Source organism: Leucoraja erinacea, chromosome 2 (genome assembly GCF_028641065.1).
Source record: "Leucoraja erinacea ecotype New England chromosome 2, Leri_hhj_1, whole genome shotgun sequence".
Lineage (NCBI taxonomy): Eukaryota > Metazoa > Chordata > Chondrichthyes > Rajiformes > Rajidae > Leucoraja > Leucoraja erinaceus.
Window position 1 is genome coordinate 123,048,416 of NC_073378.1, and position 22,284 is coordinate 123,070,699.

The 22,284-nt window shown below is 49.3% G+C and overlaps 2 protein-coding genes across 2 annotated transcripts in view; both read right to left on the minus strand.

The window, feature by feature from the left end:
* LOC129706047 (tonsoku-like protein) overlaps positions 1-5,739 on the minus strand; it is a 27,399-nt gene extending 21,660 nt beyond the window's left edge. Inside the window, 1 exon segment of the mRNA XM_055650007.1 lies at positions 5,346-5,739. Coding sequence (XP_055505982.1) covers positions 5,346-5,739 — 394 coding nt within the window.
* Positions 5,740-5,990: 251 nt separating this feature from the next.
* LOC129706055 (probable flap endonuclease 1 homolog) overlaps positions 5,991-22,284 on the minus strand; it is a 39,807-nt gene continuing 23,513 nt past the window's right edge. Inside the window, 4 exon segments of the mRNA XM_055650020.1 lie at positions 5,991-6,115; positions 6,774-6,782; positions 8,023-8,167; positions 20,642-20,660. Coding sequence (XP_055505995.1) covers positions 5,991-6,115; positions 6,774-6,782; positions 8,023-8,167; positions 20,642-20,660 — 298 coding nt within the window.

Below are 22,284 nucleotides of genomic sequence, written 5' to 3' on the forward strand. Positions count from 1 at the left end.
GTTCATTTTGTGTTCAGAGAGGAAGGCAGTTCAGGAGATATGTGGGACGTTTTTACTTTACACCCTGCAGGCACGTAAGATTGGTGTTAACTTGGCCACCATATCCACAGTGGCTGGACGAACTCCGTGGTGTCAGGCAGCATGTGTGAGATGGAATGGGCAGATTCCATGTCGGATACCGGACCCTTCACTAGGTAACCTTTGAATCTCCTGCACCCTGCCTGCACTCTTACTCACATATGTGATGTCTCAGAACGGCTCACCATGGTGCCAATTTTGACGGAGTGACGATTCAGATTCATCTGTTAATTGTCATTGTCCATGCGCAGGACAGAGCAATGGAATGCAGTTTCCTGGAAGCGCGGCAGTAGTATAGTGATTTCCATAAATAAGTCGATGTACATGCTACTCATAGTGTTTTTTCCTGTGTAGGAGTAGTCCGGGGGGGGTTTACATTGGGCAGGACACAGGGGGGGTGAAGTACATTTTGATTGTGCAAGGGACAAACACTGGCCTTGGATCCTACACTAGAGCTCGCCTGAAACCGCTGAGCTACTTCAGTGAGCCCCATGATATTGAAGAGAAGATACTAGTGTGGATGCGGGTTGGCTGAATGGCAGAAAAGGCAAAGAGTTGCAATAAAAGGTGCTTTCAGATTGGCAGCCAGTGACTAGTGGAGTTTGGCAAGGGTCGGTGCTGGGGCCGCTTCTCTTCATGTTGTATATTAATGATTTGCATAAGGGGATGAGGACTTTGTGGCCAAGTTTGTTAGACTGATGCTAAGATAGGTGGAGGGGCGGGCAGGCAGTGTAGAGGAAGCAAGGGCACTGCAGAAGGACTGGGACAGGTTAGAAGATCTTGGTGGGCAGAGAAGTGGCAGATTGTACTATCAGTATAGCAAAGTGTGCAGTCATGCGTTTTGGGTAATAAGAATCAGGCATAGGTTATTTTATAAATGGACGAGAATCCAAAACATCGGAGTTATGCAAAAGGACTTTGGGAGTGCTGGGTACAGGGGACGCAAAAGGTTTAATTTGTAAGTCGAATCAGTAGTAATGGAAGGCAAATTCAATGCTAGCATTTATATCAAGAGTGTCTGGAATACAAAAAGAGATGTAATGCTGAATTAAAGTATTCCAGCAAACCGGGAGATCAGGCAGGGTCAGGCGGGCTGAGCGAAGGTGCTCCACGAAACGATCGCCCAGTCTATGTTTAGTTTCGCCGATATATAGGAGTCAACAATCTTGAACGACAGGTACAGTAGATGAGGTTGAGGAGGAAGGTGCAAGTGAACCTCTGCCTCACCTGAACAACTTCGGGGTATCGTTCGAGGTCGAAGGAGGAGGATATGTGACAGGTGTTGCATCTTCTGCGGTTGCAGGGAAGGTACCTGGGCAGGAAGGGGAGGGTTAACTTGGGAGTTGCGGAGGCAACAGTGTATACGAAAGGCGGAAAGGGTTGGAGATGGCAAAAGGGGGGGCCAGTAGTGGTGGGATCCAGTATGTGGAGGTGGCGGAATATCGGATTAGTGTGTTGCATTGCAACGGCTGATTGGGCAGATGTAAGGACTAGGGGGATGTCTGTGTTGCATACTTGAGGACGGGAGGGGGAGCAAGGCCATGCTTTGGGTGGGCCAGGAGGCACAGTGAAGGCCTCATCTATGATTGGATTATGGGATCCCCCGTTCCCTAAAGAATGAGACATCTTGATGTCCTAGTATGGAAGTACCTCGTTTTGTGGGTGCAAGATGCAGGCATAGAGTGGATGAAATTGGGATTAGGGGACTTAGCAGTCCTTTTCAGAAGCGTGGTGAAGAGACGTGTAGTCGAGAATAGTTTGGGAGTCAGTGTGTTTTTTTATATATGTAAATCAGCAGTCGGATTGTGACGGATGTGCTGGCTCGTTGAGAGGTGCCATTACTGTGTGGAGGGGTCTTCATCCATAATCAATTTCAGGAATGAGTGGTGCTCCAGCGCGATTATGAATGAGCTTTATGAGACAACTCCTGTCCTCCGGAATTTTAGTGAGGTTGAGGGGGTACTTCATTGAAAACTTACCAGATATAATGAAAAGCTACAGAAGCGTGGAGGTCAAAAAGAAGCAAAGGCGAAAAGAGTGAAGAGTGTATGTTTCCACTTCTGGTGGTGAGTCCCTAGGACCATGCGTGTCGACGCCTCAGAATTAAAGTGCGAATCTGTTTTAGAAAGAGTTAAATCCTGAGATAACTCAGTTACCACAGAGGGGCTGCGGAGGCAGCTTGTGGATCTCGTTAAGGCAAGAGACTAGACAAATTCTTGATCTAAGAACCGGTGTCAAGGGTTAGGGGAGAAGGCAGGAAAACGTGTATTTAGGAGGGAAGAGATAAACCAGTGGATCGATGGTTGGAGTGGACTTTGATGGGTGCCTAATCTGCCTAATTCTTACTCCTAGAGACCTTGTCTGAACAATGGTTGTGCGATCCAGTGAAGTACAGGTAGATCACACACTACGGTTAATAGACTCCATCCATGCACAGGTCACCACAGTGTCGTGCGCTGAAGCACGTGCAAAATCCTTAGTGTTACAGCCTGTGCGGGTTTGGACAGAATGTTGACTGTCGGTGTCGACCGATGCTGGCTTGACTGCTGTATGATCTTTGAGGCACAATCGTTTCCTAATGCCGATGTTCCCCCCATAACAACACACATGACACATCTTAAAAGCAAAACATGCAAAATATAGAAAATGTCTGAGCATTACCAACAGAAAGCGAGTCCAAAATATGATTCCTGTCATCAGGCGCCTGACAGAGGTCTGTTGATATATAGCATTGTTAGAGGTCGGCGACGCCACAATAATGTGTGAACAGACAACCTCATGATTCACGGGTCTGGTAGCCGATCCGTTGTTAACTATGCCGTCCTCGAAACGCCAGCCACATTAAGGCACAGACAACTTCACCTGTCCGTTATCATTCTACACGCAGCAACATCATCGTATACAACACTCTCCATGCAATAGCATCTTTAAACATATGAACAAAAGGTCTCTGCAGCAACATCTGGATCCTTCAACCAGGACACAAAGGTCACAGCCAAGCGGTAATAGTTGAGCCCAGTTGTCTACGCCCCAATAAGGAAAAAAAAGTCCCGATGGGGTGCTAAATCCGTTGACCGGACCAAGCAAGGCAGTGCCATGGCTTGGATTAATGCTTGACAGTTTGGCCCCTGGGCTTGGACTCAGCACACAAAGCCTCAGCCGGCGGGTCAGCTGAGAAGGCTTTTGTCTGTCGCAGGGCAAAGTCGCAGCACCCCATCCAACGCATGAACCGATTATCCCCCATGTGAATGAGGGTGTGGTGGTGGTGTCGGCAGGTAATCGCAGCTGGCCAAGACTCTGCCGACGAGCTGTGCCCACAGGCCATACCCGTAGCTTCTGCTGCACTCCATGGCTGCACTATTGATCCGATATGAGTTATGTTTGAGTCCAGACGACACACCAGTAGTATCGATCAAATACTTGACTAAGGGTAGAGTTGCGCCTTCGCCATCACGCTCCTCAAGCGCCGGGCGGCCCGAGGTTCACCCGTCGAACTCTGGGTTGCTTGTATGTACGGACATTTGTACGTCTCCGCTGCTGTTTACCGAGAAGCATTGATTTTTCCCCGAAGAATCTTTGGCTACTATCCCTCCCACACGTCCAACAACGTAATGGGCCTTGGTCATTTTTAAAGGTCTTGAAATAGCTTGTAACATTGTCCCTAGAGGGGTTTCATACGGAGACGGCTGGGCTACAAGCACGGTTTCCAGGCGTTTTTTTTTCTTCTAAACTAAACGAAGCCCAGCGATTGACCAGTGTTCACAGGCGGATGTTACCGGCCACAGTGAGTTTGAATGGACAGCCGAATTTTAGGACCGAGGATTCCAGAGCTCAAGAACCTTTCCACTGGCCGTGGGGGAGCCAGTAGTAGCAATTCACACCTCCACATCAGTCAAGCTTGCAGCAACTCCAGCCTCAGTTCACATGTCAGGCACATTTGTTAAAGCACAATCAGTACACATCATGACGACCAGTTCACAATCGTTCCAATCCAACTCCGCACCCATTCTCCGCTCGTCCCCAACAGCTGCTTACCCCAACATTAACACGGCAGACCATCCTTGACCCTACTCAACATCATCCTCGACACCCCCAACTTTTCCGCACAACCCCTGCCCCGGTCTGATGCCAAGAACTCCAACATCCCCGCTCAACAACCATCACCTACACCCTAACCCCTGCCCTCAACTCTGACCTCCTCTTGACCCCTGCAACCCACAATCTGACTCCACTCCCTGTTGCGAAGCCATGCACTCCAATCCCCATTCAACTGTGATCCCCTGCACCGTGCCGCAAACCGACCCCTTGCTCCAAAGACTCAGTCTTGACCTCGGCCTCGACAATGCCGACCCCAAGTGTGACATCTGAAACATTGACCCAGCGCTGCCAACCCTGACCCCGCAACTTGATCCCCTATGGCGCAACGCCTGCACCTTGATCCTTGCCCCCACCACTGAACCTGAACATTGATCAGTGCGGGCTCCGAAACCTTAAACCTTGGCTCCCATCCTGACCTCGTGGGGGGGGCACCTTGACCCTTAACCCCTCCTGATCCCTGTACTTTAAACCCTTGCCCCCTCAATACTTGTTGCTGAAGATGGAGGACCAAGTGCGGTGGAGTAACTCAGTGGGATGGGCAGCATCTCCAGAAGAGAAGGATATGGGGTGGACATTTCAGATCGAGACCCAACAACCCCACACCCCTTCTTCAGACTGGTTAGGGATAAAGGGAAACGAGAGATATAGGCGATGGATGTGGAGAGATAAAGAACAATGAATGAAAGATAGCAAAAAAGAAACGATGCTAAAGGAAACAGGCCATCGTTATGCTGTCGTATTTATACGATCGATTACTTTTTTGCATACCTTTCATCATTGTTCCAGTGGTATGCTCTGCCCATCAGCCGACTATATCTCTCGTTTTACCTTTCCCACACCCAGTGTGAAGAAGGGACTCGACCCCGATCTTCTATTCAGCCCCCCGATGCTGCCTGTCCTGCTTGAGTTACTCCAGCATTTTGTGTCTGGGTGTAAAAACTAGCACCTAGCAGTTCCTCCTTACACCTTGACTCTTGACCCCAACCCTGACCCTTTCCCCCTGCAACGCTGAATCGTAGGGGCCTGAACCCTGAACCATGCCCCCGAGCCTGGCACCAACCTTCCGACCCACCCACAACGCCCCCGTGATATCTCTCACCGGGCCGCTCGGCCTGCCCCCCTATCCCCAGCGCGGGCGGTGCCGGTGCAGGTTGCGGATCGGTACTCACGCACGGGACGATGCGGCGCTGAGGCTGCGACATGCGGCCCGGACGGGATAGAAGAGTACGAGAGGAGACCGATCCGAGCGCATGTGACTCCGCCCGCTCTCCGGCCACCGCCGAGTGAGTCTGCGCGCATGGGACCCAGCGGGGGGCCGCGCCCGTGTTGCCAGCGCAACCGCCCGCCATGGTAGTCGGGGCCGCGCACGTTGCCGGGCAAAACCGCCTCCATCTTAACGGAGAGGCGCACGTTTGCCGGGGTAACGGGCCGCAATCTTGCCGGGGAACCGCGCACGTTTGTTGGCAAACCGCCGCCATCTTGCCGGAGAGGCGCTCTTGTTGCCGGCAACCGCCCGCCATCTTGCCGGAGAGGCGCTCGTTGCCTACGGGCAACCTCCGCCATCTTACCGGGAAAACCGCCACCATTTTGCCGGAGAGGCGCACGGTTGCCGCTGGGCAACCTCCGACATCTTATACCGGGGCCGTGCCACGTTGCCGTGGCAACCGCCCGCCATTCTTACCACGCCACTGGAACTCCTGGCAACGGGTACCCCAGCTACATAACCCGTCTCCCTCTCCCTCTCCCTTCACCCAACCCCCCCCCCCCCCCTCTCACCTCACCCGGAGCCGCGGCTCCGCGGGCAGGCGGACGGTTCACCACTTCCGACCCCCGCCGCCGAGCATTCGCCATCTCCGTCTAATATTCTTATTTCTCTCGCTCCCCAGACCGATCGCCATCAACGTCTTCCGCAACGGGCAACTATTAACCTTTATTGTCACTTTTTAAAAAAGGAAAGTGGTAAAATATTGACGGTTGCAGCCGTTGCCATGGAGAGAGACCGCGGTCTTGCCGGGTAAGGCGGGGGCGAGCCGGCCGCACCTCCCCTTTAATTGCCCAGGCACATATTCTGTCGGCGGATTAAAATAAATAAAAAGTCAAGGATTGTGAGGGGCGAGAGGGGAGTGCTGACTGCTCCCCTGGGAACTTCCTTAACAGGGGTATCAGAGGCAAGGAGGAGGTCATGATCAAATACCTATAGGATCGGGTTTGGTCATGATGCAGATTTATAGAGGATCCTGGGGCACCAAATACAATAATCCCTGAAAGGGGCAACTTTTCCCAAGTAGATAATGTTACAAAATTTTGAGATTAAAAAAATCAAGTCTGCAATTTATCCCACCAGATAAAGCATTAAAAGAAGTTTAATTTGACACCTAATGTCAGGTTCATATCTTCAGGTATTAAACCGTTATGGCCATTTTATTACTCGAAAATTAGCATCTTGTTCCCTATTGATTTTTCCATTGACGTTAACACAAAAGCTGTGATCGAGGACAATCAAAAGCCCATAACTTTCTTAAAAATTAAGAGAACTGAATTAAATTTTCAGTTATTATAGATTGAAGCATTCTGCAAAAAATATGAAGCAATCTTACTTGGATGACCTGAAATTAAAGCAATATGAATTAGTTAATTACCTAATGTGTTAATTACAAAAAGTGACTGTGTTGTGACGGAAATAATAATAAAACACCCAGACCAAAGGATCCTATAGGATCTTGTACCCAGACTGCCTTGAAATACAAAAAGTAATAGTATCAAGATCAGAACTTTAAATAGTTAGTTTATAATAGACTGTAAATCCATAACCCAAATAGGTAAATAAATTACAATTTCTAGGCCAAGGTCCTTTGTGGTAGACGATCTAGTTGCCAGCTGGTACCTTTGGCATATCAAACTCAGTACGCTTCATGACTCCTCAGATGTTAACCAATACTAGCAAACTCTGCACACCTTGTTTTTCACTCAACTTTTCAATTTTGGCATTGTAAAAATTAAAAGTTTAATTGCTCGGGGTCAAAACACGTGACATGCCTTTCTGCCCACTACTTTCCATGTAACAAGTCCTGTAGATTCCATTTCTTATGAAAGGATACGTTTTTTAAAATAACCTAGTATCCAAAAACAAACTATCCCTTTCACCAGGAATTCACATATAACATGATTTTAAAAGCCACTGTCATGAATTTATGCCGATGAAGGACTTTAATTGTTTACTTCTCATAAATTATCCGAAACGCGTCCTCTCAAAATATAACTCAAAATTATTGATTTTTGCACATACATTGACTTCAACTGTTATGAATATTATTTAAACTAATGATCATGAGAGAGAGAATAACACAACAATATAGACACGTTGGACAGCTTATGACATTATTGGCCAAGGAAATTGGCATTTTTGTTAATCATCTTGGCTTTTGGAACGCGTCGATGGAAACCTTGGAACTGATATTAAATAATGTCCAGCGAATTAAAAAAATATATATAACCCGTACGGGCGATCGTTTTCCATCAGCACTAGCCTCCCGAGGAAGTCCGCCTCTCCGCCAGTACAAACGGCATTTAATACCGCCCCCCCCCACCCCCCTCCAAGGCGCCAAGTCGCGGCACACTCCGCCATGGCTAGAACTGCAGCGCCGTGAAGGTAGTTTTGTAACATCTGCTAGTAGAGGGTGAAGAAGGCATAAGAATGTTGGGAGGAACTGCCGATGCTGGTTTCAACCGGAAGATGGAACAAAATGCTGGAGTAACTCAGCGGGACAGGCCGCATCTCTGGTAGAAGGAATGGTTGATGTTTTGTCCAGATGTTTCAGGTCTTCCCCTCACCGCACCTGAACCTACCATGAGCACACTTGCCCACCTCAGACATTCTTTTAAGCATTGGTCGGTCTGAAGAAGGGTCCTCGACCCAGAATGGCACCCATAGTCGTTTTCTGTCCAGAATCTGCTCTCGTCCCGCGAGAGTTACTCGCAGCTGATTTCGTGTCTATCAGGCATAACAGGTATGCCGTGGCTTCATCGGTCATGGCATTTGAGTATAAGATTCAGAATGGCATGAATGCAGCTTTTATAGGGCTTGATTAGTCTATATTATGTGGGCATATTGCATGCAGTTCTGGTCGCCACCCATCAGGGACTGATGTGGAGAGTTGGAGAGGGTGCAGAGGTGGTTTTAACCGACTGCCACCTGGATATTAGAGGCTATTTAGCCAAAAGAAAATTTGTACACTTGGATTATTTCTCTACAGGTCGGTCCTAAATTGCCACCCTTTAGTCCTTAAACTTGACGCAAACCCGTTCGGACTCCCCACCATCTGGAACATTTTTTTCCTGGCATCTAGCCGGTCCATTCCTTTAATATTTTACATTTTTCTATAAGATCCCCTCTCATGCCTTCTAAGCAAGTTCCAGTGATACAAGCCCAGGCGACCTATTCTTTCATCATCATTCGCCGCCATCCTTGGAATATTATCTGGGTTGACCTACGCTGCATCTCAATACTAAATCATTCCTTCTCAATTAGGAGATAACAAATTGCAGCACAATACTGTCGTCAGGTGTGGCTCACTAGGACCCTGTACAACTGCAATAACCTCCGTTGCTGCTTATACCAAATCTCGGTTGCAAGGAGGCAACATGCCATGTAGCTTTCTTCAGCTGTCTGTTTTATATCTGCATTTTTACTTTCAGTGACTATGTGCAAGGACGCACCCAGGTCTCGTTGCCTTCCTCCCCTTGTTTCTAATCTGACTCAGATACTAATCTGCCTTCCTGTTCTCCCACTGCAGGTAGGGAGATTTAACATGTACACCTGAAACGAGCAAGCTCAGAGTGATATGGTCCTGATGTAGGCCATGGTGCATATAGCGGGGGGGGGGGGGGGGGGGGGGGGGGGGGGGGGGGGGGTGGGGGGGGGGAGGGGGGGGGGGCAAGGATGGCGTGGACGTTCTGACTGCCCTGGCCCACTACTAACGGCAGTCAGAAATACTCATACACTGACAATCTTCACTATAGGGGAACTGCAGATACTGGTTTAACCGAAATACCCCCAAAAAACGTGGGTAACCACTGGCTAACATCTCCTTGTCCCCAGAGATCTGCTGACCCGCTGAGTTACTCCACCTCTATGTGGCCCGGGGGTTCCTGATGTGCGCAACCCATCCATTTGCTCTACAACTCCCCCCCGTCCTCCGCTGACACTCCCTCCCCCCCTGTCACTCTCTCGGGGGCCCCTCCCCCCCCAGACGTGCCTGTTTTGCCACACTCCATGGGACTATGCCCTCTCCCATATTTGTCAACCTTTACACTCCATCCACATAGTAATTCCCATAGAACAGGTTACAAAGGGTAACAAGAATCTTTATTTTAAATATTTTTGTTCCGGGTGACACACCCCTCCAAATCGACAGGGTGTGGGCGGCTGTATTTCCTCCATACCAGTGTGTGTGTGGTGTGTGGTGGTGTTTGCGCGTGTTGCGCATGAGTGTGGTGGTGCTGTGCGTGTGTGGTGTGTATGTTGCGTGCTGGATGGTTGTGTGGATACGTGTGTGACTTGTTTTTTGTGTTTGTGCGCGTTGATGGGTGTGTTTGATGCTGTAGTGGTGTTTTATATTGGGTTTGTGTGGTGATGTTTTGCGTGCTTGTGGTATGGTGTGTGTGTGTGTGTAGTTTTGTGTGTGTGTGTTTGTGTGTGGTGTGCGTGTGTTGCGTATGGGCGTGGTGTACGTATGTTTTGGTGTGTAGGTGTGTGTGTGTTGTCACACAACGCCGTTTTAGGAGGCTTGGGTGTGGTTTTATTATTGGTCACGTGTACCAAGATCAGTGAAAATCTTTGTTTTGCACGCTTGTCCAAGACCGATCAGATAATACTAGACATAATACAACAAGTCAAAAGCTGTTGTGAATGTTGAGACAATAGAGGCATAACAGAGAGGCAGAATATAAGTTGTCAGCATTGTACACATCGTTCCACAACAAGTCCATTCCACTATGGGGTAGAGGGTGAATCCAGACAGTTCCCTCTCCTGTTTTCATGAATGTGAAGCAGGTATAGTCTTTCGACACACAAACTTGTCTCCACTTCGTGTCTGTGTTTGTGTGTTGCCCTGTTGTTCCCAGAGTTCCGTGTGTCCATCCCATGTCGCCGCTCTGTGTCTGTGTCCGTGTTGGCTCCGCCGTCCCTTCACTCCATCAATTCCACTCTGTGATTCCTTCCTCGAATATCGCCTTCAACACCTCGTCCACAAGCGCCCCTCCACTTGTTCAGTGAAAGCGCAAAGGGGAAGGCAAGGCCTGGTTTCTGCGGGAATAGAGACTATCCCGAGCATCCCAAGGCCCTACATTCCACGGGTGCTCATGGTCCCTCCCCGTGACTGTGTTTTTGCCCTCCCGCTGGACTGTGTTGTTGCCCTCCCCCGTACTGTGGTGTTGCCCCTTCCCCTGACTTGGTTTTCTCGTAGGGCATTGTCCCGGTTGGAAGCGCTGAACGCAGCACAGTGCACGTGGAACCATTGGTACGGATATCCTCACCCTCACCGCCCCTCCCTCTCATCCCCCCTTCCCCCTCTCCCCCTACGCTCTCAACCTCCTCCCCTCGCTCCTAGCTCCCCGCTCGCTTCCCCCTCCCCCTCTCGTGCTCCTCCCACCTTCTCCCCTCCGCTCCTCGCTCTCTCCCGTCTCCTCGCTCTCCCTCCCATCCGCTCTCTCCCGACGCCCCCACCCCCCCTCACTCTTTTCTCTCCCCCCAACCCCCTCCCACCCCCTCATTCTCTCGCCCTCGCTCCCCCCGCCGCTCGCTCCGCCCCCCTTGCCTCCCACGCCTCTATCTCTTCTCTCTTTTTTTCTCTTCGTCCCCCTCCTACTTTCCTTGCCCTTTCCTCTCTCTCCCCCCCTCTTTCTCGCTCCCCCCCCCGCTTCTCGCCCCTCGCGCCTCTTCCCCCCCCCCACTCTCTTCCCCCCCTTCTTCCCCGCTCTTCTTCCCCTCTCTCCTTCTCCTCCCCTCCGTCCTTATCTTCTCTCCCTCTCTAACATCTTGGCTCCCCTTGCTCTATTTTCTATTCCCTCTTCTCCCCCTCTCCCTGTCTTCTCTTCTCTTCTCTCCTTTCTCTTTCTCGCTGAGTCCTCTGCCATTCCCTCTCTTCTCTCTCTTCCTCCCTCTCACCTCCCCCTCCTCCTTTCCCTTCTCCTTCTCTCCTTGCTTTATCTTACTCTCCTCCTCTCCCTCTTCCCCTCTCTCTTCCTTTCTCGCTCTCGTATCTTTCTCCCTGCCTCTCTTCCCTCCTGTTCTCTTTAGGCCTACCTTCTCTCCTTTTCTTTCTTCTTTCCACTTCCTCCCCTCTCCCTCTCCTCTCTTTTTTCTTTCTCTTCTCTTCTTTCTTTCCTCCTCCTTTCTCTCCTCTTTCCTTGCCCGCTCTGTCTTCTAGCTCTCGCCTCTCTTCTCTCTCTTCCCCCTCTCTTTCCCTTCCCTTTCCCCTTCCCAGTTCTCTTTCTTGCCCCTCTCCCTTCCTCCCCCCTCTTTCCCTCTCTTCCCCTCTCCCAGTCCTTGTCTCTCTTTCCTTCTTTAACCTCTCCCTCCTCCCCCTCCTTGCCTCTCCCTCTGTTTCGGCCTCTCTTTCTCCCTCTCTCCTACTCTCTCTTCCCTTCCTTTCTTTTTCTCCCTCTGTCCTTCTCCCTCCCTCTCCTCCTTTCTCCCTCCTCCCTCTTCTCCTCTCTCTCTCACTCCTCCACCCTCCCCTGTCCTCTCCCTCTTCTCCCTCTCTCTGTCTCCCCTTCTCCTCTTCCCCTGATTCTCCCTCTCTTCCCTCCTCCTTCTCCCCTTTCTTCTCCTCTCACCTTCTGTCTCCCCCCTTCCTCTTTCTCTCTCTCCCTTCCTCTTGCCCCCTCCCTATCTCTCCTCTCTCCTCTCTCTCTCTCTTCTCTCGCTCCCTCTTCTCTTTTCTCCTCTCTCTCCCCCCCCTCCCTCTCTTTCCTTCCCCCTCTCTCTCTCCCCCCCGCCCTCTCTCCTCTTTCTTTCCTCTCTCTCCGACCTCCCCCTTCCTGCTGATCCTCCCTCCCCCTCTCCTCCTTCTCCCTTCTCCGCCTCCTCTCTTCTCCCCCCTCCCCGTTCTTCCCCTCCTCTCTCCCTCTTTCCCTTTCCTTCTCTTCCCTTTCTCTTCTGCTCTTCGCGTCTTCCCTAGACCGAAATGCTGGAGAAACTCCGCGCTCTCTTCAGGATCCTTTTCCCTGCCGGAACCCCCTCCTTCCTTCTCGGTCCCCGGCCCCCTCTCCCCCCCCGTGTCTCCACATCTTTGGCGCCTCCGCTCTTTCTCCCTCACCCTGTCCCTTCCCCTTCTACTTTCCCCCTCTTTTTTCCTCTTCCCCCCCCCCCCTTCCCGTGCTTATACCTACTTTTAGTACGCCTACTGCGTACCGCTCCCCTCCATCTTCTCTATTCCTCACTACACCTCTCTTCCGCCCTCTTCCGCCCACTCGCCCACCTCTCCTTCTGTTCTTCGACCCATGACCCCACCCACTCCCTGACAGAGGAAGGGAAAGAAGGAGACTGAAAGAAGCACCCCAGAAGAAGGAAAGAGGAGAAAGAGAAGAGATAAAAAAAAGAAAAGATTGCCGATAGGAAGGAGGGGGAAGAAAGTCCAAGAAGAAGAAGGAAGGAGAAAGAGGAACGAAAAGGGGAGGAAAAAAGAGAGAGAGAAAGAGGTCAAGGTTGAAAGAGAAAGAAAAAGAAAGAAAAGGAGGAGGAAAAAGAGATAGGAGTGGAAAAAGAAAAAAGAAGGAAAAGAAAGGAGAAAGAGGAAGGAAAAAGAGAGGAAAGAAGGGGAGAAAAAGAAAAGGAGGGAAAAAGAAAGGAGGGGGACTCAGAAGGATGAAGAGAGAAATGAGGAGACAGAAGGGAGGAAGAAAGAGGAAAGAGAAAAGGATCAGAGAGAAGGAGAGCCTCGGCCCATCAGATAAAAGGAGACTTCCGCCTCTGGAACCAAAAGGAAAGGAGAGAAAGAAAAGGAAGAAAAAAAAGACCGGGAGATTAAATAATAGAGAGATAGAGGAAAGAGAGAGAGGCAAGGATAAAAGAAGAAAGAAGAAAAAAAGGGAGAAGATCGAGAGATAAATGGAGGAAGGACTGGGCTTTAAAAAAAAAGGGAAGATAATGGAAGAAGAGTTTAAAAAGATTGAAAAGAAAAAAATATTAAGGAATTGAAAGAGCGCAGGAAACATAGAGATGCTCGGAAGATGAATAGGAAAAAAGGTAAAAGAAAGCGAGTTTAAGAAAGAAAAGAGAGGAAGTTTTCAGACGGAAAAAGAAGAAAAGGAAGAATAAAAAAAAAAAGCAGATAGAGTTGGGAAAAGGAAAGAAAGGAAAGAAGGGAAGAGAAAAGTGGAGACCGAAGAAAAAGGAAGAATGAAAAAAAGAGAAAAAAGAAGAAGAACAAAAGAAGAAAATGATGGAAAAGGCAAAAAATGGAAAGAAAGATTGGAAAAAGATCTGCCATGTCAAAAAAAGGGAGAAGAAAAAAAAGAATAAAAAGATAAAGAAAAAAGCCAGGACTCCTAGGAAGAGAAGAAGATTGAGAAAGTTGAGGTCACCAGAGGGAGAGAACGCCTAAAAGAGCAATGAAGAAAAAGGGCCTGCAGATCCAGGAGGAAAAAAAAAGTCTTTTAGTTTAGAGAGACAGAGCCAAAAGGAGAATCCTTCGTAGAGACCGAGGGCAGTAAGGACTCCCGGCAGAAGACCCCGAAAGAGAAAAGAAGGAGCAAATTTTGAAAGAAGGAAAATCAAGCTAGGAATCTGAAGATACAGCTGGAGAGCAGCAAGAACTGAGAATAGGAGGAAGAAAACCCAAAAGGTCAAGAGAGAAGAAGAAGAGAAAGGACAGAAAAAAGAGCACCGAAAATCGAGAGAAAGAGGAAGGAAGGAGAGAAGAGAGGAGATAAAAAAAAAAAGGAGAAAAGAAAAAAAGGAGATAGAGGAAAGGAAAAGAAAAAGTGCCAAAATCTCCAGTAGGAAAGGGAAGAAAGAAAGAGAGGAATAAAAAAAAATGAGAAATCAAAAAAAATGAGAAAAAAAGTCAGAGTGCCGAAAAAAAAGTGGGAGGAAAGACAGGGAGTTAAAAAGAATAACGAGGATATGCAGAGGAGAATTTAAAGAAACCAGAAAGATAGGACAGAAAGAAAGAGGATGAAGACAAGCCCTGAAGACCCAAAGAACCCAAAGCAAAAACCACTCCTAGAATAAAAAAAGACTCCCAAAAGAGAAGAAAAGATGAGGGGAAGGAAAGAAAAAGGAGGACAAGAGGAGAAAGAGAAGGAGGAAAAGAAGAAAGAAAAATGAGTGAACGAGTAAGAAGAGAGAAAAGAAAGAAAGAAGAGAGAAAAAGGAAGAAGAGAAAAGGAAGAAAGAGGCCTTGGAGAGGAAGAAGTGAAAAAAAGAGAGCGGATAGAGAGAGAAAGAGAAAAGAAGAAAGGGAGGAGAAAGAGGAAACAAAGAAAAGGAGAGAAGAAAAAGAAAGAAACAGAGTGAAGGCCGAAAAAAAAAATAAGGAGAAAAGAATAAAAGACAGAGATGAAGAAAAGAAAGAGGAGGAGAAAGAAACTCGACGGCGAAGGACTGAGTGAGGCGAAAGGGAAGATGGAGAAAACAGACTCAACACAGGAGAACGATCTCATGCGAAGAGCTAACTCCCGAGGAAGGAAGATCCCAGACAACAGGGAAGAAAAGGAGAAGAAGATCCAGAGAAGGGACAAGAACTCCACTAAATCCAGAGAGGAGAAAGAGGAATACCTCGAAAAGGGGAGGAGAAGAAAAAACATAAGGAGAAGGAAGATAATAAGGAGAAGGGGACTCCCCCCCCAAAAAGACCCCAAAGAGACCATAGAGAAAAAAAGCCAACAAAAAACCCAAAAAAAAAACAAGGAGAGGTAGCCAAAAAGAAGATAGATAGCAGAGAAGAGGGAAAAGGAACAAAAAAAAACAGCAGAAAAGAAAAAAGAAGAAGATGGGGAGTAGAGAAAAGAAAAATGACCAAGAAATAAAGAGGAAAAGAAAGAAAAGATAAAGAAGAGGAGAGGAAAAGGATGAAAAAAGGAAAGGACAAGCCTTTAAGGATGAGAAGGAGAGGAGAATATGAAAAGTAAGAATAGGAAGGGAGAAAGATTAAAAGAAGCGGATTGAAGAAAAGAAAAAGAAGGTAAGAGGAAGAAAGAAACTAAGAAGAGGAAGTGAAGGAAATCAGGGGAAACTAGAGATAGAGTGGAAGAGTGAGAGAGAGAGGAAAGAAAGGAGAGAGAAGGAACACCACAAACAGAGAAGAGAATAAGAAAGAAGAGAAAATGAAAGGAGCTGTAACAGGACAGGTCAAAGGGAAAAAAAAGAATATAGAGGAAGAGAATAGCAAATCACAAGGGAGAACAGAAGACAACAATAGCGGAGGAAGGAAGTGACAAGCGAGAAGCTCGTGTCGGAAAAAATAAACATAAAAAGAGTGGAAGGAGGAGAAAAGTACAGAAAGAAGTCTGGTGTCCGAGACCTTCAGGAGAGAGCCCAAAAGAGGATGGAAAGTGACAGGACTGGGAGCACCCCCGTCGCAAATAGCAAAAGAGAGAGGAACAAGATAGGGAAATGAAGGAAAAAAGGTGAAAAAAAGAGGAGACAACAAGAAAATAGAAACAAAGCGGAAGTCCGGAAATCAACCAGAATCTGAAGAAGCCAGGAGTCGAGCTGAGTAAGGAGGAAGGGTGAATGAAGTTTTCACAGGAAGAAGAGAAAAAAGAGGGAGGACAAACAGGAGAAGAGAAGGGAAAGGGAGCCAAAATAAACGAGAAAACTTAATCAGGGTCGTAAGCTGACGAGAGAAAAGCCACCCGGGAGGGAGGAAAGAGAGGAAAAAAGGAGAAAAAAATAGGGGAGCGGTCGGAAAGGCCACAAACAATAAGAGAGAAGGAGGAGAGAGGGAGCAAGCCGTGTGGAAGAGGGCGAAAAAATAAACAGAAAAAAGTCAAAGGGGATAAGAGCCCAGGAAGAGGGATCAGCGCCCCGACTAGAGAGTATGAGCGAAGAGGGGGATGAAAAGGGAGAAAGGAAAAGTTGAAGAAAAAGGGGCGGGGCAAGGGAGTGAGAAAAGAATAGAAGAAAGAAAAAAAACAAAAAGAAAAGCTCGAACCCCTAGAGATGGCACAGTAAGATTGGATAGAGCTCCCCCAGGTCTGGAAAAGAAAGTAAGGAACTCAGCGAAAAGAAGATAGAAGCGACTGAAAGCATGCCCTCCAATAGAAGAAGGGGTGAAGGGGGACAGAATATAAAAGGAAGAAAAAAAGCAGGAGACGGAGACTGAGGAGAAGGACGAAAAAGTAACTGCCGACCACCACCAAGAAAGAAAGAAGACCAGTGAAGGACCAGAGAAAGTAAGGAGGGGGAGTAAGAGAAAAAGGAAAAGAGGGAGAGATGGAAAGACAAAACAGACGAAGAAGGACAAACGATATGCCATCGAGCGCAGGCAAGTTGGGAACAAAGAAAACAAGGTTGAGCTGGGAAAGGATGGAAGTGAGGACTGGGCAAGGTGGAGGTGTGAGTTTGGGCCGAAGGAGCCAGTTGGCCCCACACGTAGAATTCTGTGACTATGATCTGAGGAATGTGGAGGAGGAGTATCTAAGCGGGAAAAGGAGGTGAATAGTGGGAAGGAGGTTCGCAAAGCCGTAAAGAATTAAAGGGCATTCTGAAAAGGGAAGATGAGAGGAGAAGAGAAAAGTTCAGAGTCAGAGGTGAGGTGAATCAGGGAGATTCCATGGGACCACAAAAGGCAGCGGTGGGTGCGGAGTGAAAGTCAGTGAAAGGTTTTTAAGCGTGAAGATTGACAAAGATACCGTGATATTAACTTGTGGTCAGAGGTTATGGGAAAGAGGTGCAAGAGAGAATGGAGGTTAGAGGAGAGAGAGGATCTAGTCGGTCCACGATCATGAATGCGCGGTGTAGATTACGATGGCCGGAGCTGGCCTAACCGTCTACATGATCACCTGACTTAGTTCTACATCACATTGTGTCAACTCGTCCCATGGATCGCCAATAATGAATCTAACTTTCCATGGAGAGCGGGGATTGATCATACTAGCCAACCGAGGCAGGACCGTTTTTTGCAAAGGCCTTGCTAGACAAGTTCCAATAGAGCACTCATCCCCCCTACCCTGGCTGTCCTACGACACCTCCATCTTGGTGGCCTCTTTGAAAAGCCTTGATTTGCTGAGATGCAGCCTCCCAGACACAAAGCTATGCTACTAACACAATCAGTCCGTGCCTTTCGAAACGGTACGTCCTGCTCCTCAGAATACCCGACAACTATTTTCCCAATGCTGCAAGACTTGAAAGGTAGAAACAAAATGCTGGAGTAACTCAGCGGGTAAGGCAGCATCTCTGGAGAGAAGGAATAGGCGACGTTTCAGGTCGACACCCTTCTTCAGACTCAGAGGCTGTCAGCGTCAGGCTGGCCATCAGCGATGGCAGCCTCGCCAACAGTCTGTCTGTCTCCTTGTCTTTTTTGTTATTTTTAGTGTGTTTTAAAAGTTTGTGTTAATGTTCTCTGGTTTGGTTTAAGTGGGGAGGGGGTTTGGGGAAACCTTTTTCAATCTCTCACTTTGCCAGAGATGCGATTGTTTTCCGGATCGTATCTCCGGTCGCTCTGCGGCCTAACATCGTGGAGCTGGCGGCCTTGCTCGAGACTGTCTTTGAGCCCCACCGCGGGGACGTGGACTTACCATTGGAGCCGATATCTTGCCCGGGATCGACGCTCCAACCACGGTCTGCGGATTTCACCAGTGAGGAGCTCGCAGTCTCGGGTAGAGACCAATATTGGGACAGAAGGTTTCTACCAGCACCGATCTGGGGTCAGACTCTTCCAGCGCGGAGGAGCTGAGATTCACCCCGATGCAGGAGCTCGATCTTTCCAACGCAGAGGGCCCGACCGCCGGCTATGGGAGCCGAGATTGACTGGTCAACAGAAGGCTCGAGGCCCCCGACAGCGGGAGAATAAAGAGGGGAAGAGATTCAACTTTTCTTTAGCCTTCCATCACAGTGAGGAAGGGGATCATGAAAGAAGCCTCTCGTGGCGATCCCCGGAAACAACGACGTGACTCACTCCGTGACGCATCGGGCCACCAATTCTGTCAACATGTTGGACGACGACGGAAGCTGACAGCGAGCTACACGTCGTTAACACACGAGTGAACGAACAGTGAGCAATGTGGAGGGGTCACTGTGGCGGATGTTTATGTTAAAATTAGTTTGTGTGTTTTAGTTTTTCATTGGTATGACTGTATGGCAAATCAAATTCCTCGTATACTTGGCTAATAAAGTATGATTATGATTAGTCTGGAGAAGGCACCCACCAGTCTGAAGAAGTGTTTCGACCCGAAACATTGCCTGTTCCTTCTTTCCAGAGATGCTGCCTGACCCACTGAGTTACTCCAGCATTTTATGTCTATCTTTGGTGCAAGCCAGCATCTGCAATTCCTTCCTACACATTTTGACTACGAGACTTGGACAGGCTACTGGGATAGACAAGATGAGAGGGATATGGACCACATGTGGGCAAATGGGACTAGCATAGATGGGGCAGGGGGCATCTTGGTGGACTTGGACAAGTTGGTCTGAAGGGTCTGTTTTCGTGCTGGAAGACTCTGTGACCACTGACGCCAGGCTCACCAGCCTGTAGCTCCTTGGTTTATCCTTGCTGCCCCTTGTACAACATTAGCTACCTTCTGTGACTTTACCTGTGGCTAAAGATGACGTAGTTTAGTTCAGGTATACAGAGCGGAAACAGGTCCTTCAGCCCACCAAGTCCGCACTGATCAGTGATAACCTAGTTCTGTCTGACACACTTGGGGGTCATTTACAGAAGCCAATTAACCTACAAACCTGCACGTCTGTGTAATGTGGGAGGAAACACACGCGGTCACGGAGAGAATGTACAAACTCCCTACAGACAGCATCAGTGGTCAGGGTCAAACCCAGGTCTCCGGCGCTGCAAGGCAGCAACTCTACTGCTGCGCCACTGCGCCGCCCCTCTCTGCAAGGGACTCACACAATTTATTCAAAGTAGCCTGAAGAAGGATCTCAACCCGAAACGTCACCTATTCTCTCCAGGGATGCTGTCTGACCCGCTGAGTTACTCCAGCAATTTGGTGTCTATCCACAATTTTGTCGCTGGCTTCCCACAAGGTCCGGGGAAGCTCTTGGTCAGGCCCTGGGAATTTATTTACCTTCATGTGCTTTATACTTACCAACAACACCTCTTTGTTTAAGAAAGAACTGCAGATTCTGGAAAAATCAAAGGTAGACAAAAATGCTGGAGAAACTCAGCAGGTGAGGCAGCATCTATGGAGCAAAGGAAATAGGTGACTTTTCGGGTCGAGACCCTTCTTCAGACTGATGTGGAGGTGGGGGGGGGGGAAGAAGAAAGGAAGAGGCGGAGACAGTGGGCTGTGGGAGAGCTGGGAAGGGGAGGGGAAGGAGGGAGAAAGCAAGGACTACCTGAAATTGGAGGTCAATGTTCATACTGCTGGGGTGTAAACTGCCCAAGCGAAATATGAGGTGCTGCTCCTCCAATTTGCGGTGGTACTCACTCTGGCCATGGAGGACGCACAGGACAGAAAGGTCGGATTTGGAATGGGAGGGGGAGTTGAAGTGCTGGGACACCGGGAGATCAGGTTGGTTAGTGCGAAGTGTGAAGAGGTGTTGGGCGAAGCGATCGCCAAGCCTACGCTTGGTCTCACCAATGTAGAGCAGCTGACAGCGAGAGCAGCGGATGCAATAAATGAGGTTGGAGGAGGTGCAGGTGAACCTCTACCTCACCTGGAAAGACTGTTTGGGTCCTTGGATGGGGTCAAGGGGGGAGGTAAAGTGACAAGTGTAGCATTTCCTGCGGTTGCAAGGGAAAGTACCAGGGGAGGGGGTGGTTTGGGTGGGAAGGGATGAATTGACCAGGAGGGAGTGGTCTCTGCGGAAAGCAGAAAGGGGAGGAGATGGGAAGATGTGGCAAGTGGTGGGATCCCGTTGGAGGTGGTGAAAATGTCGGAGGATTATCTGTTGTATGTGACGGCTGGTGGGGAGGAAGGTGAGGACAAGGGGGACTCTGTCCTTGTTACGAGTGGGGGGGGATGGGGAGTGAGAGCGGAGCCACGGGACATTGAGTAGACGCTGGTGAGAGCCTCATCTATAGTCAAAGAGGGGAACCTCTGTTGCCAAACACCTCTTTGGTAATTTCTATACGGTTAGGACATCACAACTCGCAATTGTCTCCACTCCTGCAATTCTCCAAACTTCCAACTGAGGGTCCAGAAAACTGAACCCCTGCCCCCCTGCACCAACTCCTGATCCACGTATACATCTGCCCTGCCCTCCTATTCCTGTCCTCACCAGCACGAGGTGGGAATATGTAATTGCCATCTGTACCCGACCACAGAACAACAAAACTCTTACTTGCAGAAGCTTGACAGGTCTGTAAACACAGTGTTGACATGTAACATATAATGAAGACAAATAATGTGTGTGGCAGCAGAGTGGAGATTACTACCCGGGAGGTCCTGCTGTCTAACCTGCTGCCCAGCACAGTATTCTCCCCCACTGCCCCTTGGCCCTTCTCCTACCCGCCATTTGTGCCGACGTGCACTACCACTACTGACTGGTCTCCATTCCCCTGCCGAGTGTCCTACAATTGCCCCCTGGCCTCCCCGCTCCCACAACCTCCCAGCCGTGGCTGAACCTAGGGTTGGGCGGTGTCTGATTCACCGGCTGCCTGCCTCTCCCCCCGCGTTCAGTAACAGAGTGGGGATCCAGTGATTACACACACGGGGATGGGGAGATCAGACACCCATATTCCACACGTAGCCCACCGCCCTGGGGGTCTCACAGGCCCTTCAGACCAGGGAAGTCCTGCTATCCCGTTCTTCTCTCCCCGCTCACACAGCCCAGAGCTGGTCATCTTCACGCTCTCCCCCCATCTCTGGCCGAATGACTGCACTGTCCTCCCTGACCCTGCTGGGAGGAAGGGTCAGAACTGAATGTCCCACCTTCCCCTGTCCAATCACAGTTGGTGACCCCCCACACTTCCATCACTTCTAGTGCACCCCTTCTCCCATCCCCTCGTTCCCCTTCTCCCATCCCCCCCCACCCTCTCCCTCCCATCCCCCCACCCTCTCCCTCATCCCCCCACCCTCTCCCTCCCATTCTCCCCCCACCCTCTCCATCCCTCCTCACCCTCTCCATCCCTCCTCAGTAAGGATGGGGAAATAGTAATTGGAGAATATCTCTTTTGCTTGTATTGTGGTGGGTTTGTCTGCATTGTTTTGTATGTAAACACATCGTTTTGTAAATAATTGATTTAAATTATTTTTGGTTAAACCCTCCCTCCCCCCCCCCCCCCCCCCCCCCCCCCCCCCCCCCCCCACCCCCACCACAAAAAAAAACCCCAAAGCACAACGACAAAAAACCAGGGGGAGGGTGTACAGACCTGGGCTGATTTGTCTGGAGCAGAAGTTGAGGGGGAGACCTGATAGAAGTATATAACATTATGAGGGATATGTAGAGAGGGTAGAGAGTCAGAACCTTTTCCCAAGGTGGAAATGTCAGAGAAGAAGACAGAGCTTTAAGGTGAGAGGGGGAGAGTTTATGGGAGATGTGCGGGGCAGGGTTTAATTACACAGACATAGTGGCGAGTGACTGGAATGGGCTGCCAGGGGTGGTGGTGGAGGCAGATATCGTGTTTAAGAGGCTTCTGGACAGGAACATGGGTATGCAGGGAATGGAGGGATATGGATCTCGTGCAGGCAGAAGAGATTAGTTTAACTTGACAACTTGATATGCTTGGCATGGAGATTGTACGCCGAAGGGCCTGTCCAGTGCGGTACAGTTCCATGTTCTACGCGCCGTGCCAGGGCCCGAGGCATGTCGGTGAGGTCAGGCGTGTGGATGTTGCACGATCGGATTACACCTCAGCCTTCTCCCCACTGGAGAAAGGGCGAGGCTTCTGGCAACAGCCATTGCTTGTTTCAACAGTTTTAATGCTGATTTATCAACACATCACAAGTCACAATTACAGATATGTTCACGGTCTACAGGACACA